The following is a 19,946-nucleotide window of genomic DNA, read 5'->3' as shown; positions in this document are numbered from 1 at the left end:
GAAAAAGTAATTTCAAATGATTCACCAAAGACACTAATTAATATCACTCTCTAATTCTAGAATAGGTATTATTTATTTATTTTTTTTTAAGAGGAGTTGGGTGGGAGATGAGACAGGGTTCTCTGTGTAGCCCTGGCTGTCTTGGAACTCACTCTGTAGACCAGGCTGGCCTCGAACTCAGAAATCCGCTTGCCTCTGCCTCCCAAGTGCTCGGATTAAAGGTGTGTGCCACTACGCCTGGCTGGATAGGGACTCTTAACTTCTCACTGGGTATCCACTAGTTTGATTTTTTTCCCCATGAACACAAATGTTTTCATCTTTCAAATTATCTATTGGACTGGTTTTGGGTATTTATCTAAATACCCAAAGTTCTGAGTCCCATCTCTAGCAGCAAAACAAAACAGAGAAAAACTATTACCCTAGTTCATTCAAAAGCTAAAATACTCATTTTTTTTTTTTGTCAAAATGTGAGACAAACATAATAATCAAAGGACAACCAAGTGTCACAATCTCATGCAGGGCTGTCTGACAAACAACAACAATAACAAAAGAAGACAGTGACAGACAGCAGAGATCTGTTGTCTCTGATACACTGATAGACTAAGTACCATGAGGCCTTAAACACAAATGTGTACAAGTTTGCACTCGCGCGCGCACACGCACACGCGCACACGCGCGCGCGCACACACACACACACACACACACACAGAGAGAGAGAGAGAGAGAGAGAGAGAGAGCATTCCCATCCTCCTCTCCATAGCACCAGTCCTAAACCCACAAATCTTCTAACCAGCGCCAAGGTCAGCAACAACTCATGCAAGAACGGGGCTGAGAAGGAAAGGTCCGCAATGTGCTTTCTCTCTGGCTCAGGACCACAAATTTAGAATAAGACTCTGGGACCATCACACATGCATTGAGGCTTAAGGATCAACAGCTATGCTTTTAAGGAGGTAACAGTGTAACATAGTCCCAGGCCATAGGCTAATGGACAGCCTAGCATTCCCACTTGATAGTGTGGGTGTTACTATGGTTACTCTACAAGGGTTAATTATACAAGTTCTGCAGGGAGACAGTTGGTAGAGTCTGAAATTCCCTGTGCTTAGAATGGCAGGCAGGGCAGGAAAGAAGGGGTGTGGCCCTACAGACACAAGTGAAAGCAAAGGCTATGAGCAACTTGAGCAGAAGACTAGGGCAACCTAGGAAATACAACCTGGACGAGTCCTACAGCATCCCGAACACAACGATCACCAGAGCTGAGACAGAGTGGGACCAGTCATAGCCAACACACCTGGAAGGATGGATAGGTATTCTCAAAATGAGGACCTAGGCCAGCAGTTCTCCACATAACTAGCATTGTAACTCTGTAGTACTGTTTTTCATGCTCTGATGACCCGATAATAAAATTATTTTCATTGCTACTTCATAACTGTTATTTTGCTACTGTTATAAACTGTAATGAAAATTTTTTTAGAGCTATAGGTTTGCCCAAGGGCTTTCAACCCACAGGTGGAGAACCAGGAGCCTAGGCCTTAGAGGCCGGCCCTCATCATGAAGGACCGCCAGGCTGCTTCAAAGCCTACTAGTCTGCCAGAGATGAGATTACTAGAGAGACGCTGGAGCCAAGTAACAGGAACTGACCTGAGTCTCTGGGAAGTCGCTCAGCTACAAGGTTGAGCCAAGGACTGACTATAGGAAGACAAAAGAGTCAGATGGCCGCTGTGTTAGGGTTATTATTGCTGTGATAAAACACCATGACCCAAAGCAACTTGGGGAGGAAAGAGTTGACAAAAACAAAGATCTGTAGCTTACTGTTAGGAAAGAAAAATGTTAAAGGTTCCAAAACAAAGATGGTTTTATAGACAGAGATCACTGACAATCTGCTAGGAAGCTCTCTCCACACAAGACTCTCAAAGATGCAGCCAGGCATCTGCCACACATTTTCTATCCCGAAACCACTGAGGGAAGCCAAGGCAGGAACTGATGCAGAGGCCGTGGAGAAATGCTGCTTACTGGGCTGCTCATGGCTTGCTTAGCCGGCTTTCTTAGAGGACCCAGGACCACCAGCCCGGGGGTGGCACCACTCACCATGGACTGGGCTGTCCCCCATCAATCACTGATTAGTAAAATACCCTACTCAGCTGAAGCTCCATCTTTTCAGATGGCTCTCGCTTGTATCAAGCGGACATAACACTGGCCAGCACATCCTCACAGCGGGTTTGGATCCCACCTCAACGTGAGAGCACGTGGAGATATCGGCTGAGTACCCCAAGCTGAAAGCACTGCCAGAAGGATTTGCTAGGCATGGAAAGTAAAGAAACCAGAGCTGGCCAGGTACATGGTACAGCTGACTGGGTATAGAGATTATGGTCTAAGTAGGCTGGAGGTGACTCACTGTGGCACATGGTTGACATAAGCATCAGACCTGAACGAATTAGGTGTTAAATGAGCAGGAAAAGACAGCAATGTGGGGAGGAAAGGCATGTTGGGGTCCAATTGTACCCCAATACAGTCTTGTAGAGAAGCTGAAGGTGCACAAACACTCTTCACTGAAAGAAGGGACCTTTTATAAAAGACAGTCAGCGCATCCACCCAAGGAAGAAAAGTCTTAAGGCTGAGAACAGCAGCTGTTGCCAATACGTTTTGAGACAGGCTCTTGTGTAGCTGGCCTTAACTCACTAGGAAGCTGAGCATTATCTCAAACTCATGACCTTCCTGCTTCTGTCAGGTACTACAATAACAAGCATATACTGCTACACCCAGCTGCCGATTCACCTTCATTGCATGAGTAGACTAGCACAAAACAACCTGCCAACCACCATCCAAAGTCCAATTTGATACATCCCATGATACAACTAAAAACATTAAACATAGATGAAATATGGACACAGATGGTTGTAGTAGCTGAGATGAGTAGCCTTAGTATGAAGGCTGAAGCAATTTCAAGGCCAGCCTAAACTACATACTTAGTTCTAAGACAGCCCAGGATAACAGTATGAGATACTATCTCAAAAAACATCCATTAAATCCCTCCACAAACATGGAGAGCCTGTTTTCCCTCTCCAGGGCTCTGGCTGGAAAGGAATTCATCTCATGAGGAAACAGGTGAGGAGCTCCCCAAGGAGCACAGGGTAGGGAAGAAAGGGGGGCAATCACAATCTGCAAACCCAAACTTGCCAACTTGTCACCTTCCCATATCCACACAACTCTGATGAAACTGGGCATCCTGCCTGCACTGAGGGGAGACCAGAGACCAATATAACAGGAGGATGCCAACCAACTCTGTCCCCTTACTAGGGGGCCCACCTACAAACTTCGACTCCAAGAGCTAAGCATGGAGACTCATGCTGTAATTACAGCACTTGGGGAAGCTGAGTTAGAACTATTATAAGGTCAAGGCCACCTTCAGATACATAGTGAGTTCAAGGGTAGCATGAACTATTGAGTAAGACCCTATCTCAAGAAAGTAAAAAATCTTCTCCCCAGCACCCAGAAAACTATATTAAAGTATAACGTTTTCACTCTCATGAGCCATACTTTCAGGAAAAAATGTCTGGGAATGTACTTAACTCATGCAACCAATGGGGTCAGGTACAAGTACCAAATCCAAAATTAGTTTAAGGATACTGGGGCAGGCTTCAGCAATTCTTCCTTGTTCACCGGCACAACTCACGGCACACTTCCACAGGGAAATCTCCTGCAATGCTCTCAGGTGACTGCGAGAAAAACAGAGTTCACATGTACATGCAAGTCATAAGCTACCCACTGGCCCTTTAAAACCTTATAAAAATACCAAGGATATACAAATGCTAGTACCCACCACACAGATTAAGGTGCAAAGCATTACAAAAAAAGAACGAAATGAAGCATCACAAACGTTGGAGGCGGCTGTAGTCACTGCCCCTCTCCTCCACTTCCCAGCCAACTCTCCAATCAGAGCCACTATTGATTTAATCCTGACTGTAAAACTCTGTGTCTCCAATTACTGTGTTATTGTATACCATGAAATGATGTGACATTCTGCTATACAGATTCTCCCGTGACTTCATGCCTCTAAAGGATAGTGTGGAGCAGTTAGTCTTAGCACTATTAAATTTAGAGCTCTAGAACACTTTCTCGTCAACCTGATAGTGTTTTACCATATGACTAGATCCCAATAAAGCTACTAAATTTTTGGCTGACAGCTGGCAGTTTCCCAAAATGCTGAAGTGACACCTGGCACTGAGACAGAGCCTCTCCAGTGCTGTGTCTATCCTCAGCATTGTGTATGTAGTTTTCCTCTGTTTTTACAGGTGCAGCATCTGTGTCCTCTGCTTGACAGAAGAGGCAATGTCCTGGAATTCAAATTCCAGGTCTGGGCTACCCAGTTTCAAGGCCCAGTTCCACCGCCTCCTTTGGTACTAAGCAAGTTCATTAGATCTTGGTGCCTCAGACTTCACTATGTTAAAATGCTTTACTTCAGTTTAATTGCAGCACTTTTAGTCACAATAACCAAAAGGTAGAAACAATGCAGAACAAATGAACCAAACGTGACATCACACTGAGAAACAGAGGCTGGCCTTAGGAAGGAAGAAATTCTGACAACCCATAAATGGAGAGACCTTGAAGATGTTACTGTAAGCACAATGATCAGACAAAGGTGGGGAGGAAGGTTGGTGGGGAGGGGGACACAAATACTGCATAATCCCACCTGGTGATCCTAGAATAGACAAAAGCAACAGGTGAAAAGAACAATGGCTACCAGAGCTGGGAGGAGGCGGAGGAGATGGGGTGTTTACAGGGGATGGAATTCAAGTTTGGAATGATGGGAATGTTCTGGAGACTGGTGTACACAATATTTAGAGTTAACACTGCTAACCTGTTTTATAGGTATATTCTGCAATATTTCTTTTTAAAACACAACAGATAACTTGGTGAATTAGTATTTACAATGATCTCAAAATACCACTCAGCACACAATGGTTTAATTAATATTTGTAAAAATTAACAGAAAACTGACAACATTGAGGAATAAACGTGAGAGCTAAATGCAGGGGAAAGGTACAATCATCAGGAACCGGTTCTAGGGCAAAGGCTCTCACACTTACTCATCAGGCCCTGACGGTTTCAGTGATGTTTCATGGTGTCTAGCCCAAAACAAGTACTTCCCAGTTCCAAGTTTTACGTGTGGTTAAGAGCAAGCAACTTCATAATGACTTAGGTGCTGCCAACTAAGTACCTCAAAAACCTATGACTTCCCAGACTCTGAAATCAATCAGTCTGAAAACCACTATGTCCATATTCTGTCCACCATACTTTTCAAAATCACTTGCTATTCATTCATTCATTCATTTATTTATTTATTTAAAACGGGGTCTCATGAAGCCTAAGCTGGCCTTGCTTTTGCCTCCCCCTCCAAGTGCTGGGATTACAAGCACGTGCCACCATGCCCAGAAAATGACTTGTTTTTTAAAAACACAACTGTCCATATCAATTTTTCAAAAACATGAAATCATTGAAAGGAACTGTGAATGCTCATCCATAAAATTGTTAATAACCGCAGACCAGTAGTTTGTACTCTGAGAGAAGTCACTGCTTCTAGGCCAGGTATTCTCTCCATTCTTAAATGGGTTCTGAGCTCAAACTCAGGCCATTATTAGGCTTCCGTAGAGTAGGCCCCTTTAGCCACTGAGCTATTATATAGGCAGGTGGGGGCTGCTTTGCTATAGTGACTGCTTGGAACTGAACCTGGGTCCTCTGCAAGAGCAATTCTTCTTAACCACTGAGCCATCACTCCAGGGTTGACCCCTCTCTTTCTTCCTTCTTCCCCACCTCCCCTTAAAGTATAGGATTTCATGTAGCCTAGGCTGGCCGTAAATTGGCTACATAACCAAGAATAATCACTGAGCTCCTTGACCCTTCCACTTCCCCTTCCCAATTGCTTGCTATGGTCACCGGTATGAATGAACCACCACACTCAGCTAAACTGAGGGTTTTAATTTCCCCAAATAAGAGTGCTGTGCTCTCCACATTTCAAGCCAGTGTGTAAAGCAGATGAACCAACATGAGAGCACAGTTACAAGCAGCAGCTGCACACAATCTGGTGACTCTGAAGGCCCGGCTACCAGCAACAGCTGTATTTACCTCTGCTTCTTTGTAATATGTTCAAAACCAATAGTTTGCACTTGTTTACTTCCAACTTTTAAGGAACATGATTTTTCCTCATCATCAGGTCCATCTTTGAGCACATATCGCTTCTTAAGGGCAGTAAGAAAGTCTTCTCCAAAATTAACTTTGTTTGGACGAACAAAAGAGCCTCCTGTTGGGTGCCTGGGAAGGAAGGGAGAGAAATGAATATTCAAATATCATCTGCTATGAGCATGGTGTCAGAGGCCTGCCAATCCCAGATACTTGGGAGGCTGAGGCAGGTTCCCGACCTGACAAGGTTCTAGAGTTCAAGGCTAGTGAAGATGTCTTAAAGAGTATCTGTACCTATCCAGGAGCTGTGGGCTACTGTGCCCACAGCTCAGTGTTGAGAGTGCTTGCCTAGGGTTAACAAAGCTCTAGGTTTAATATCTAGTACGGCAAGAAAAAGGAAAGGAAAGGATGTCTACAGAGAAACCTGTAAAACATGATATCTTAGTGACTTTTAAATAGTTCTATATGCTAAAATAAATACAATACAAACAAAAAGGTACTGAAGAAAAATATGTAATCTCTGCCAGTGATCAGAAAGGTTCGGAGCTTATACAAGCACGTGAAATTCCTACAGACAAAAGATATGAACAGATAATTCACATTAAAGAGAACAAAAATATTAGCTCCATGGGGAAACCTCTACCTCTCTGATGATTAAGAAGTATAATGTTTTCCTACATTTGGAGATAGAGGCAGGGGTATCTCTGTGAGCTCAAGGACAGCCTGATCTACAGAGCAAGTTCCAGGACAGCCAGAGAAACACTGTGATGAAACAAAACAAAACAAACAAAACAAAACAAAGAAAGCTAAGAAATTTTTTCATAAACAAATGCTAAAAAGATTTTTAAAGAAATGCTGGAGGTAGGGGGATGGGATAAGAATTTGAAAGAAAGGGGGGAGGGGGAGGAAAAGGGGGAGGGCTGAAAGACTATCCACTGAAACCCATTTAAAGGTGGAAAACAAGAACTGACTCTATAAAGTTTTCTTCATACTCCACACATGCAGAGGTACACAAGCACACACACACATATATATATATATCACGTACACACACAATAATTTAAAAAATAAGAAAAATCGAACTAAAATGATAATGTTTATATTTAAAGTATAAAAACTAGAAAAGAGAAATTTTATTTTTCAAACATTGCCATCTAAATTTAAAGAAACTACAGGCTGGAGAGATGGCCCAGCACTTAAGAGTACTGGCTTCTCTTCTAGAAGATTCTGGTTCAATTCCCAGCAACCACATGGTGGCTCACAACATTCTGTAATTCTAGTTCCAGGGAATCCAACACCCTCATGCAGACATATATGCAGGCAAAACATGAATACACGTAAAATAAAAATTAATAAATTATTTTAAAAATAAAATAAAACCTAAGGTAGAATTTTTAAAAATTTACATTTGCCAGGTGTGATGGCACATGTCTTCTACCCCAGCACTCAGGAAGCAGGGATCTCAAGTTAAAGATCATCCTAATCTACACAGTAAGTTCAATGCCAGCCAAGGCTACACAGTGGAACCTTGTCTAAAAACAAAGCTTTTCAAGATGAGAGAGGAGAGAACACTACCAGTTTCACATAAGGGCTGTGGAGCGACTCGGTGGATGTGTCTGGTAGGTAGCAGGAGGACTAGTGTCCACATAAAAGATGTCCACTGCTGACATGACACTAGGGGAGCTTTCCTGGGCTTACACACCTGCTGTTCCAGCCATTGTGGCTTTTATTTTCCTAAGACTGTTCTGTTACTCAGCCCCGACTGCCTTGAACATGACGTCATTCTGCCTCTGCCTCCACCTTTGCCTCTGTAGTTCTCCAGTACACATACTTTGCCTAAATACACACTTCTTACAGCAATGGTAATAAGTTAGTTAAAAGGAGATGTTTGTTACTTTGGGCCATAGGCAGATAGAGAGTGTGGAATTGTGTCAGGGAGCTGCAAAGTAGAGACCGTGCATGTTGCAAATCAAAGATCTCGATCTTTGGTGAAACCTTCCCAACAGGCTTCTCAGGAAACCAAACATCCCAATAAATCATAAATAGATGAACAAACAAACAAACAAAAAACTACTAGTCAAATGCATGCCCATCAGCATCAGATTTCCAGAAAACACGTTGATTTTTAACAGTGATTATGTCAATATGCTACAGCGGGATACAAATTCTGAACCTAGGAGGAAAATAGATCAGTTCATAAGTGTCCTCATCCTACTAGCACCTAGTGCTCAGAACCTGTGACACATAAAAAGAAACCAAAAACTGGTATAGTTATATTTATATTTAATCTTAGCACTCAGGAGGAAGAGATAGATCTCTGTAAGTTCGAGGCCAACCTGTTCTACATAATGAGTTCCGGGCCAGCCAGGAACTATATAGTGAGATCCAATCCAAAAAAGAAAGAAGATACCAAGGGCTTGCTAAGGGATGGTGGTGTATACCAATCATCCCAGAACGTGAGAAATAGAGGCAGGAGGATCTCAAGTTCGGAACCAGCCTTAGTTGTGAATCAAGTTAGAGGCCAGCCTGTGACTACGTAAGGGGAGTGGAATGGCAAAGGGTTTCGTGGACGGGAGCACTGCTGTCCAAGCATTAGGACTCGGTTAGTACCCCAGCACCATGCACAGCTACACAAGCCTGCAACCCCAACACCAGGGGTATGCAGCAGAGCTTGGGGTTTCACATGTTTGCCTGCCAGCCAGTCTAACCAAAATAGGAGCTCTAGGTTCAGTGAGAGACACTGTCTCAAGAAATTCAGCAGAAAGTAAAAGACAACCCTCCTCCGGACTCTGGTCAGGGGCATGAAGGGCATGAACTTGTACAGGATTGTATCTGCCTGATCCTACCACCGGAGTGCTGGGATTAAAGACATGTACCACAATGCAGGCTGAAGTACCTTTTGTAACTATTCCGAATATTACACTGACTATTCCCAGTCCACCAATGCTTCCTCTCTCCAGCCCTATTATTCATAATTAACTATGACCCAGTTGTGCAGTTGTGGCACATGCCTTTAATCCCAGCACTTAGGAAGCCGAAGCAGAGGCAGAGGCAGAGGTACCCAGATTTCTGAGTTTGAGGCCAGCCTGGTCTACAGAGTAAGTTCCAGGACAGCCAGGGCTATACAGAGAAACCCTGTCTCAAAAAAAAAAAACAAAAAACAAAAAATCAAAACACAAAAAACAAATAACAACAACAACAACCCCCCCCCCCCAAATCCAATGACTTTGTCAATCATAAGAAATGTTTACCTGCATTTAAAGTACGTAGTGCCTTCATGGCTGCCGTCATGCTTTCCTCTCTCGGGATTGTCCCATTCAAGACCTAACCAGAGTCCTAGAAAAAGAAAAAGAAAAGCCAGGTGACAAAAGATGACAGAGGGATGCTCTATTCTCCGGCAAGCAAATGCATTTGTAACGGAAGCTGCATCACAAGTAGAGGAGGGAATGTCTCAGGTATCTCCTGGGAACATTATTAAACAATGCAATAATAGACTATGTGGGCTAAAAAGCTACCAAAACCCCAGAACACAACGCATACATACATACATACATACATTCTCTCTCTCTCTCTCTTTCTCTCTCTCTCTGACCAATTCATAAATAATCTCAGATCATGACTCATAACTATAATCAACACATGATTAAAATGGCAAATTCTACCCTAAATACCTACAACTCCCACCACAACAAAAAGTCTAAGGAAGGACAAATTGAAGATGAAATACAGGTAATTTCAGTACCAAAAAACGCATGAGAAAAACGCATTCAAAGAAAAAAATTGTCCCAGATAGAAACCTGCAAGGAGGCAGGAGGCTCAGATCCCTGGGGAAGACTTCAGCAGAACCAGCAGTAGAGCTGCCAGTGCCTTGGGCATAAGGCATAAAAACAAAGCCACTCAGCAACTGGTTAGGGATGAGTTTGTGAGTACGGGTTCCCAAGGACTGAAGTGCCTGACCCCTGGAGATGGAGTTATAGAATATTATGAGCCACTCGATATAGGTGCTAGAACTGATCTCAGGTCCCCTACGAGAACAGGAAATACTCCTAACTGCTGAGCTATGGCCCTTGCCTCTTGGTTTTTTTGTTTTTTGTTTTTGTTTTTTTTTTTTTTTGAGACAGGGTCTCTCAGTGGTGCCTGAGGCTCAATCCCCAGGTTCTACATGGTAGGAGCAGCAACTCTGACAAGTATCATGGAAAGTGTGCACACATACACACACAAATAAGAAGAACAAACAAAAACATCCCTGGGATTTTGGTAGGGAAAAAACTAAATATTTGACCACTGATAAATTTTAAGTTTAAACAAAATTAAGTCTTCCAATACATAAATATAGGAAGTCTAGTCTTTTTCTTCTTCTTCTTTAAAGACATGGTTTATGTAGTTCTGGCTAGCCCAGAACTCAACTCCTTCTTTACTTTATTTGCATTGGGCAATGACTATACCATTTCAAGATGTGTATGCACGATGTGAAAAACTAAAATTTTGGGTGTATTAGTCAACAAGAATGATAAACTATAAAACAATACAGAAAGAAATTAAAGAAGGAGCTAGGCATGGTGGCACATCTAAGTACTTGGGAGGCAGGTAGAAAGATCTCTGTGAGTCAGAGGTCAGCATACATAGCTAAACACTATCTTAAGAAAAGGAAATAAATTGGGCTAGAGAGATGGCCCTGTGGTTAAGAGCACTAGTTATTCTTGTAGAATGCCCAGGTCCAATTCTCAGAACTCACACGGCAGCTCACAATTGTCTGCAATGCCAGTTCTAGGGGATCTGACATCCCTTTCTGGCCTGTGCAGGTACCGTACATGTGTGATACATTAAAAACACACACAAAACAAAAATCTTTTTTTTAAAAAAATTTCTCTTGTACTTATAAATTAAGCAATAGTATTTTAAACTACTTTAAGTAAAAAAAAAAAAAAAAGAAATCACAAAATAAAAAGATATTTTGAACAGGCTGGGGATAACCCAGTAGTTAAAGCAGCAAAGTAGGCATGGATTGTTAAATATAGTTCCAGCCTTGAAAGTAGACAGAAAGAAAGCTGAATGCACTGTTTGAATGAGAGACCGGCCTTGCCTTGATGAAGTCCCTAAGCCAACCCTGGGCCTTCACATGCCTGAGGCTAAACTTAAAAGTGACATTAATGTCTTTGGTGGAGGATGATACAGGAGTAGAAAGGTTGTAGAATCTTCTACAGTTAAAGAGAGCTGCTAGGCCAGGCGGTGGTGGCGCACGCCTTTGATCCCAGCACTTGGGAGGCAGAGGCAGGTGGATTTCTGAGTTCGAGGCCAGCCTGGTCTACAGAGTGAGTTCCAGGACAGCCAGGGCTACACAGAGAAACCCTGTCTCGAAAAAACAAACAAACAAAAAACAAACAAACAAACAAACAAACAAAAAGTTTTAAAAAAAAAAAGAGAGAGAGAGCTGCTAGGTCCACGTCTGTAGCAGGGAAGCCCGTGTGAGGACTCCTGAGAGGGAGGCCCCCATGTGAAGCTGTGAAGGAGAAGCCGGGACTATGCCAGAGACACCCCCCTCCCCCAGATGCTGGAGATGCCAGAGCCATAGGATGTCTTCCAGGGAGAGCTGCGGACAGGGAATGGATCCAGAACAAGAGAATGAAGTATGTTACAGGCAGCAAAACTGGAAGGGCAGAGCCATTAAGCCACAGACATGAACCGCAGGAGTTCAAGTTTCCTCAGCTGGGGATCAGCCTTGCTTTGGTCCGGTATTCTCTAACGATTCCCTAGCTATGTCTCCATTTCTCTGTTTTGGAATGGTAATATATATTCTGTATGCTGGAAATACATTATTTGCTTTTGGATCTATAGGGGGTTACAATTAAGAGATTGTCTTCAGTCTCAGGATGAGATTTTAAACAGCATTGAACATAAACAACAAGATGGCTTTTGGAATGGAACTAAATGAATTTTGCATTGTTATATGGCTAACAGCCTACTGGGGCCAGGAGGCAGAAGGTGGGTGTGAATGAGAATGGCCCACAGGCTCACATGCTCCAATACTTGGTCCCTGTTCTGACTGGGCATATTAATTAGGGCAGCCAAAAGGGGGATTTTGATCGCTGGATAGGCTTTTTAATATTTTGATAGCTGGACCATAGTAATCAGCCTCAGGAGGAGGGCATACCCAAATAAGAGGTGAGACCTTAATGGCTAGCTTTAAAAATATAATCTAATGTTTTTCTGGCAAGGTATGGGGAATTGGGGAGAATGGCCAGTCCTGCCGGAGCTGTTTGCCATACTTGGGCCAGCTAGGAATCCCTTCAGGTAGCATTCAAGAGGGTGTGCATAGACAGATAAGAAGTATGTGGAACTTCGACAATCTTTTGTCCTCATTTCTGTTGTGGATTTAAAGCTGCCCTAAAAAATGAAGTCTAGAAGCCAGGATGTCTAGGGCTGGGAAGGTAGCTCTGTGGTTCAAGATGCATGACACTAAGCCCAACAGCCCTAGGTGGAGTCCCTGGGACTCACATGTTGGAAGGAGAGGGACAACTCTAGCCATGTTGAGCATAGGTACCCACATGTATATATACATAGACAAAATAAATTAGTTTTAAAAAGAAACCTATGTATAAATTGAGTCGTGTGATCAGCATATTCTACCTCATGCACCAACATAAGAGATCCTATTATAATTGAATTGACTTGCTGAGCATGAAAGCCGAACTAAAGGAACTTAAGGACTAGAGTGATGCTCAATAGCAAAGCACTTGTCTAATGTACATGAGGTCTTGGGTTCCATCCTCAAGGCTGGGGGCAGGGTTTGTTGTATGGTAAGTGGACCATTTAATTCAATTTGACAAAGGTATCACTAGGTCAGTGACCTTACTAATAGGCTAGGAGCTACTCCACGTCCACTATCTGTAACTACAGAACTACAAGACCCATATCCTCATAGGGCTAGCCTGACCCCAGGACACATTCAAATTCCAGGAATCTCTTCCTTTACCTCCTCCACCCAAAGACAAGGACGGTCACTGCCAGAAGGTCCTTTGATGCTGCTTCTGCTCCCTGGCTTCTTTGCACAGACCAAGCCCTTAGATTATTACATTTTTTTTAAAGGATACCTAACTTAACTTACGCGATGAAAGGACCAACTAAGAGAGTCTGTCTACTCTAAGCAACATTGTTGACCTGATTCATTCTCAATTCTCTTTACATTTCCCTCAGAGAGAACAACTCTTCAGAGCCTCTAAATAAAGCCAATGGCTAACAGCCAAAACAAAGTTTCACTACTCTAATAGCTGCAATCTTGCTACTTCAAGGTTATCCTTAACAAAATTCAGGTTCTTTGAAGCTATGAAAAATGCTGGTTTGAACACCATATAGGCAGTCTCTTGTCTAGAATGCCCCAGTGCTGTTGAGCTTTTGTAATTTGTAAGCTGTGGGTGTGTTTAATGGGTCTACAATAAGCTGGGCAGTGGTGCTGTACACCTTTAATCCCAGTACTTGGGAGGAGAGGTAGGTGGAGCTCTGTAAGTTTGAGGCCAATCTGGTCTACGAGTAAATTCCAGGATAGCCAAGGCTACCCAGAGAAACCCTCTTATAAAACAAAACAAAAGAAAACAAAACAAAACAAAACAAAACCAAACCTGCAATATCTGGGCAGGGTAGGTCAAGCCTGTAGACCTAGCACTTGAGAAGCTGAGGCCATGAGTTTTAAGACCAGCCTTGACTTCAGAGCTGAGACCTATATAAAAACAAACAAGCATTTCCAGGAATATAGAAAGGGTTAAGAAATAAAGATCCATGGGCGGGCAGTGGTGGCACACGCCTTAAAGGCCAGCACTTGGGAGGCAGAGGCAGGTGGATTTCTGAGTTTGACGTCAGCCTGGTCTACGGAGTGAGTTCCAGGACAGCCAGGGCTACACAGAGAACCCTGTCTTGAAAAACAGAAAGAAAGAGAGAGAGAGAGAGAGAGAGAGAGAGAGAGAGAGAGAGAGAGAGGAAGGAAAGAAAGATAGACAAACAGACAGATAGATAGACAGACAGACAGACAGACAGACAGATAGATAGATAGATAGATAGATAGATAGATAGATTGATAGATCAAACCTGGCTTAGTTCCCTCTAAGCTCTTAGGCAGAGGACCTAGATAGATGGTTCTACATGGCTGTCTAGGGATCTCAGTTTCTACCAGAAAAATAGCATATCCCAAAATAACAAAACAACCATTCTCAAAGTGTGGACACAAGAATAATCATCTAGCACTGGACTACAGATCAGACCTACTAAATCAGGATTCCTGGGCAACAAACAAACAAACAGAGCAAAGAAAGTGTATTTTGTTTTAGTTTTTGGTTTTGAAGACAGGGTCTCACTATGCAGCTCTAGCCGCCCTTCAACTCACTATGTAGAGCAGGCTAGCCTCAAACTTACAGAGACCCACCTGCCTTCGCCTTGTAAGTTCAGGAATTAAAGGTGTCCAACACTGAACCGGGTGGAGAATGTGTATTTTAACAAGACCCTCAGGCTCACTACAGCAGACTCTCTTTCTGGACTGAAAGACAGGTATTCTATACTGCTAATCTTAGACATGAGTCATGTTGACCAAGATGATGGCTGAATCTGACCATATAAGGCCACTCCCCAGTCCTATGATCCACATACACTGTAAAGTCTATATTCACTATATTGATTTGCTGAGAGCTGATAATTAAACATCATACTTTAAATTTTTCCTACAAATGGCAATAAAGCATTTTCAGAAGAGTACTTTAAAAATTCACAATAGCAACATCAGAAGCAATTCTCTCTAACAGTTAAAATACTCTTCAAGTCAGAAACAGCTCTGAATGCTTAAGCATACAATTTCTAGTCCTCAGGGCAGGACTTTTGGAAAACCACTCAGTTTGGCCTAGATGTGCACTACAGAAATAGCACTTACAAGATTGGGCTTTCTCTCTCAGAAGACACTCTACAACCCATTTAAAGCCTCCATATGTTAACAACTGAGAATCCAAGTTTTACATCTATGAAAAATGTAAACAACAAAAATGTTTTTTAAAGAGCTGGGGGTTGTGGCACACGCCTTTAATCCTAGCTCAGGGGAGGCAGAGGCAGGCGGATCTCCATGAATCAGGCTAGCCTGGTCTACAGAATGAATTTCAGGACAGCTAGGGCTACACAGAGACACCCTGTCTCCAAAAACTGCCCCCCCATACACCAGCCACCCAAAAAAGTATAAAAACATGATCCAAGATATAGAAAAAATTAGGTTAGAAATTAAAGGGCTGAGGACATGGATCAGTGGCAGAGAACCTGCCTAGCATGTCTGAGAGTAGAAACCCTTAGTAGAAAACAAAAATTTGGAATTATCAAACTGATTGTGACAAAGTTTGCTACAAATTGTAAACAGGGCTGTCTCCCAGTAAGAGGTCAGCTCCAGTCAACATCCTAAGGTACTTACTGCTCATGCTACTTACACTCCTTACAGTCTCTCACCCAAACACAATCACATGCCTATCAAAGGCAATGGCTGGTACAACATAAAGTTTAAAAACTGTTAGTCTAGTTGATAAATTTAGCTCCTTCTCTTTGTTTCAAACTCGATGGTCTAGAATCTAGAAGCCTGTGTGTGCGGGGTAAGCATCACTTCAGCTGTTTCTGCCATTTCCTAGAAGGTGTTTCACTGACTTCCCTCTTACAGGTTCTGTTCACCCCACACAAGCACCAACAACAGACCAAAGACACAATTCCACCCTAGCCTATCTGGAGAACCAATGCGTGCCATTGGCTGCGTGCCACACTAACTCCAGCACTACTGAAGTAAAGCTTCTACTCTCAGGAAGAAGTGTGGCTGAGGGCAGTGCACAACCCCCAGGTCCTCCCCACCCCACCCCACCCCACCTAGGCCCAATCCTGTACTGGCCTCAGCTACTCAAGGTTTAAGATGGACCTAGTATATTAGGTCTGGGAGGCAGCACTCCACAGCTGGAAAGTATGTCAGGTGTTACACTTAAATACACACCCCTGTCAGTTCTGATAGAGGAATAAAAAGACAGTTACCATCATGTTCTGAAAGCTAAAGAACTGTGCTGTCCATGACCGTTACCACACACCACATAAGTCAATTCTGACTCTAAGCTGTGGTACCTTAGTGAAGCTAAGAAAAAAATAAGAAGAAAAGAAGAGGAGGAGGAGGAAGAGAAGAAGAAGAAAAAAAGGAGAAGGAGGAGATGATGATGAAAAACCTCCAATAAGCAACAATGCCGGCCGGTGTGATGGCTCACTTTGTGATCACAGCATTCAAAGGTCTGAGGCAAGACATCAAGAATCTGAGATCAGCCTTTAATAGGAGCACTTAGGAGGTAGAGGCAAGAGGATCTCTGCAAGCTCGAGGCCACTCTGGACTACAGAGTGAGTTCCAAGACAGCCAGGGATACACAGAGAAACCTTGTCTAGAGAAAAAGAAAAAAAAAAAAAACAATACAGACGTTCTTTATCTGGGATACTAAGAAACCCATATCTAAAAATCAATAAAAAATTCTGATGGTGAAAAATAAAATAAAAAACAAGAATTTTGACAATATAATCAGCATATTAAATTATCAGTAATTTGGAAGAATCATGTGACTCTCCATTTTAGAGAGTTGACTAACCCAAGAGGATGATTGAGAACAAAGGTTTTTTGCTATTTTTTAAGACAGTCAAGGATGACTGATTTTAAAGAACTCTCTTGGGATAGCAAAAAGGTTCATCATTAAAGGCACCTGCAGCCAAGCCTGAAGACCTGAGTTCAACACTCAAGACTCACAAGTAGGAAAGAGAGTAGTAGTAACCCCTGCAATTTGTCCTCTGACCTCCATATGTGTGGAATATGCACACACACACACACACACACACACACACACACACACACACACGCACATACAAAATGTGTGAGTACAAAAGTGGAGAGGAGAATAAATAAAAACTATAGTCAAAAAAATAGAACAATCTTTGACTCAAAATTTAAGGGTAGAACATCATTACTGTTTTAGAGAATTAGGGTGAAATGCCAATGCTATCTAATCTAAAATGATCATCACAAAATGAAAAGGCAAAATATTAAGCTCTTTAATCAATATAACTACTTTATTATTACTGTTTTATTTTTCAGGCTGAAACCTTTTGTTATACATACAAGAAGTACCTATCCCCTCCTGAAATCTTTATTTCTAGGAATGAGTCCTCCAAAACCATCCCTGACCACTGTGAAGATCCATAAACAGCGATCACAAATATCTATTTGTAAAACATTAGGATTGCCCCATTTTTTTTTTTTTTATGCTTTGAATACACTGACTCAAGCTGGGTGTGGTGGTACATGCTCTCCATGCCTAGACCTCTAGGCAGGAGGATGAGGCATTCAAGGCTATCCCTAGTTACTGAGCAAGTCTGAGTAAAGACTGGTGGGTCTTGCCTCAAAAACCAACCAACCAACCAACCAACCAACCAACCAACCAACCAACAAAAAGACAAGCTATAGCTACATAGCAAGAATCTGCCTCAAAAAACTAGACATGGTGGTTCATGCTTTTTATCCCAGTACTCTGAAGAAAGAGGCAGGCTCATTTCTGTGAGTTCAAAGGCAGGTGTATATGGTTTGTATATGCTTGGCCTAGGGAGTGACTCTATTAGGAGGTGTGGCCTTGTTGGATTAGGTGTGTCACTATGGGCGTGGGCTTAAAACCCTCACCTTAGCTGCCTGGAAGTCAGTCTTCCACTAGGAGTCTTCAGATGAAGATATAGAACTCTCAAGCTCCTCCTGCACCACGCCTGTCTAGATGCTTCCATGTTCTATGTGATGATAATGCCCTGAACCTTTGAATCTGTAAGTCAGGCCCATTTAAATGTTGTCTTTTATAAGACTTGTCTTGGTCATGGTGTCTCTTCATAGCAGTAAAACAGCTATGAAGTAACTAAGACAGCAGGCCTGATCTATAATAGGGAGTTCCAAGTAGCCAGGGCTACAGAGTAGAAGGGAAGGATGGGTTAAGAGCACTGGGTTAAGAGCACTGGTTGAGAAGACATGGGTTCAATACCCATCACCCACATGGTCGGTGGCTCTTAGCCACCTGTAATTCTAATCCAGGGCCTCTGAGAATATCAGGCAGTGATACACAGATAAACATGCAGACAAAACATTCACCCACATAAAATGAATAAATGATTTTTTTAAATAAGAAGAGGGACTGTTAAAAGGACCTAGAATTAACCCCCAACATCCACATGGTATCTACCAGCCACCAACCATCTATAAGTCCATTTCTGTTCTATGGACACTTTAAGACTTAATACTTGGTTTCACTATTTATAAATGTGGAACTAATTGACATAGATCAAAGTACTTGACACACAGTCATTATTTTTTAATCTATCTTCTCACAAATAATCCCAATCAAGCACTAGAGCAATGACTTGCTAAGAGGTCCCGAGTTCAGATACAAACATCCACATCAGGTAACTTTTTTTTTTTGGGGGGGGGGGGTTTCGAGACAGGGTTTCTCTGTGTAGCCCTGGCTGTCCAGGAACTCACTCTGTAGGCCAGGCTGGCCTTGAACTCAGAAATCCACCTGCCTCTGCCTCCCAAGTGCTGGGATTAAAGGCGTGCAGCACCACCACCTGGCTCAGGTAACTTTCAAAAGCTGTTCCAGGTCTTGAACATCAGACACCTTCTGGCCTCCATAAGTACCTGAACTCACATGCATATATCCACCCACATTCATATATATATATATATAAGTATATATGTATATATAATTAGAAGAAATAAATCTTTTTAGCTGGATGGTGGTGGTATACTCCAGCACTCCTGAGGCAGAGGCAGGCAAATGTCTGAGTTGGAGGCAAGACTGGTCTACAGAGCAAGTTCAGGGCTGTACACAGAAATCCTGCCTCAAAACACCAAAATATAAAAAAATTAAAAAGAAAAGCAACCCAATCCTCTCCCCAAAAATCTTTCAAAAACAACAATAATCCCAGTCAAATTAGGGGGGAAAATATTTCTCTTAAACCTGTTTAAAGACTTCCATGGTGACTTCCACACAGTCACAGTGACATCTGTCTAGTTTAGGGTACATAAATTCAAGGTCTTATGCACATTAGGGCAAGTGTTCTATCACTGAGCTACGCCCATACACTGAATACTTCCTAAAACACCAACTGCTGGGCCCGGTCTGAGTGTCAGTCAGTAGATATGTGGGAAGGGCAGCAATCTGCATTTAACAAGTAATCATGATGGTGATGCTGCTGAGAAGCCATACACTGAGAGCTTCAGATCCAAGTTCATCACTAAACCACCCTCTGTCTACTCAGATCAGCTCCAAATACACAGAAAATACTCAAATACTTGTTGGTTCTGTTAGGCACATGAGGCCGGTAACATGTTTATTACATTGTTACCATGAAGGGTGCAAAACTAGCAATCACATGTTTAAAATGAGGAGTAATACACAGTGACAGACACTTATACTCCCAGGCACTTGTAAGACTCAAATCCATCCCTTGAGTTCATGATTTAAGGCTAGTCTGAACAATACAGTAAGACCTGTTCTCATTAAGAATGAAAAAGAGGCGCTGGAGAGATGGTTCAGTGGTTAAGAGCACTGACTGCTCTTCAGAAGGTCCTGAGTTCAAATCCCAGCAACCACATGGTGGCTTACAACCATCCTTAATGAGATCTGACTCCCTCTTCTGGAGTGTCTGAAAATAGCTACATTGTACTTGTAATTTACATGTAATAAATAAATAAATAAATCTCTTTA

General features: G+C 42.5%; 1 protein-coding gene and 1 long non-coding RNA gene across 4 annotated transcripts in view; both read right to left on the bottom strand.

The window, feature by feature from the left end:
* Window positions 1–19,946, bottom strand: part of Tbce (tubulin folding cofactor E) — a 48,264-nt gene that overhangs the window by 12,203 nt on the left and 16,115 nt on the right. For all 3 annotated transcript variants that reach the window (XR_007973177.1, XR_007973176.1, XM_052156200.1), the window contains exons 3-5: window positions 9,426–9,510; window positions 6,121–6,306; window positions 3,625–3,713 (exon numbers count right to left, since the gene is read on the bottom strand). Coding sequence is in view for 1 of the 3 variants with exons in the window: in XM_052156200.1 (XP_052012160.1) it covers window positions 3,625–3,713; window positions 6,121–6,306; window positions 9,426–9,510 (360 nt within the window). In the remaining 2 variants the exon portion in view is untranslated. The remainder of the gene's footprint in view (window positions 1–3,624; window positions 3,714–6,120; window positions 6,307–9,425; window positions 9,511–19,946) is intronic.
* On the bottom strand, window positions 65–3,618 carry LOC127664347 (uncharacterized). The gene is made up of 2 exons (XR_007973178.1): window positions 1,639–3,618; window positions 65–1,288 (listed from the first exon to the last, which is right to left on the bottom strand). It is a non-coding gene; the product is annotated as an uncharacterized LOC127664347 (long non-coding RNA).

This window comes from Apodemus sylvaticus, chromosome 14 (genome assembly GCF_947179515.1).
Source record: "Apodemus sylvaticus chromosome 14, mApoSyl1.1, whole genome shotgun sequence".
NCBI lineage: Eukaryota > Metazoa > Chordata > Mammalia > Rodentia > Muridae > Apodemus > Apodemus sylvaticus.
The sequence above is the reverse complement of the archived record's forward strand: the minus strand, read 5'-3'. Positions and strand labels throughout refer to the sequence as shown.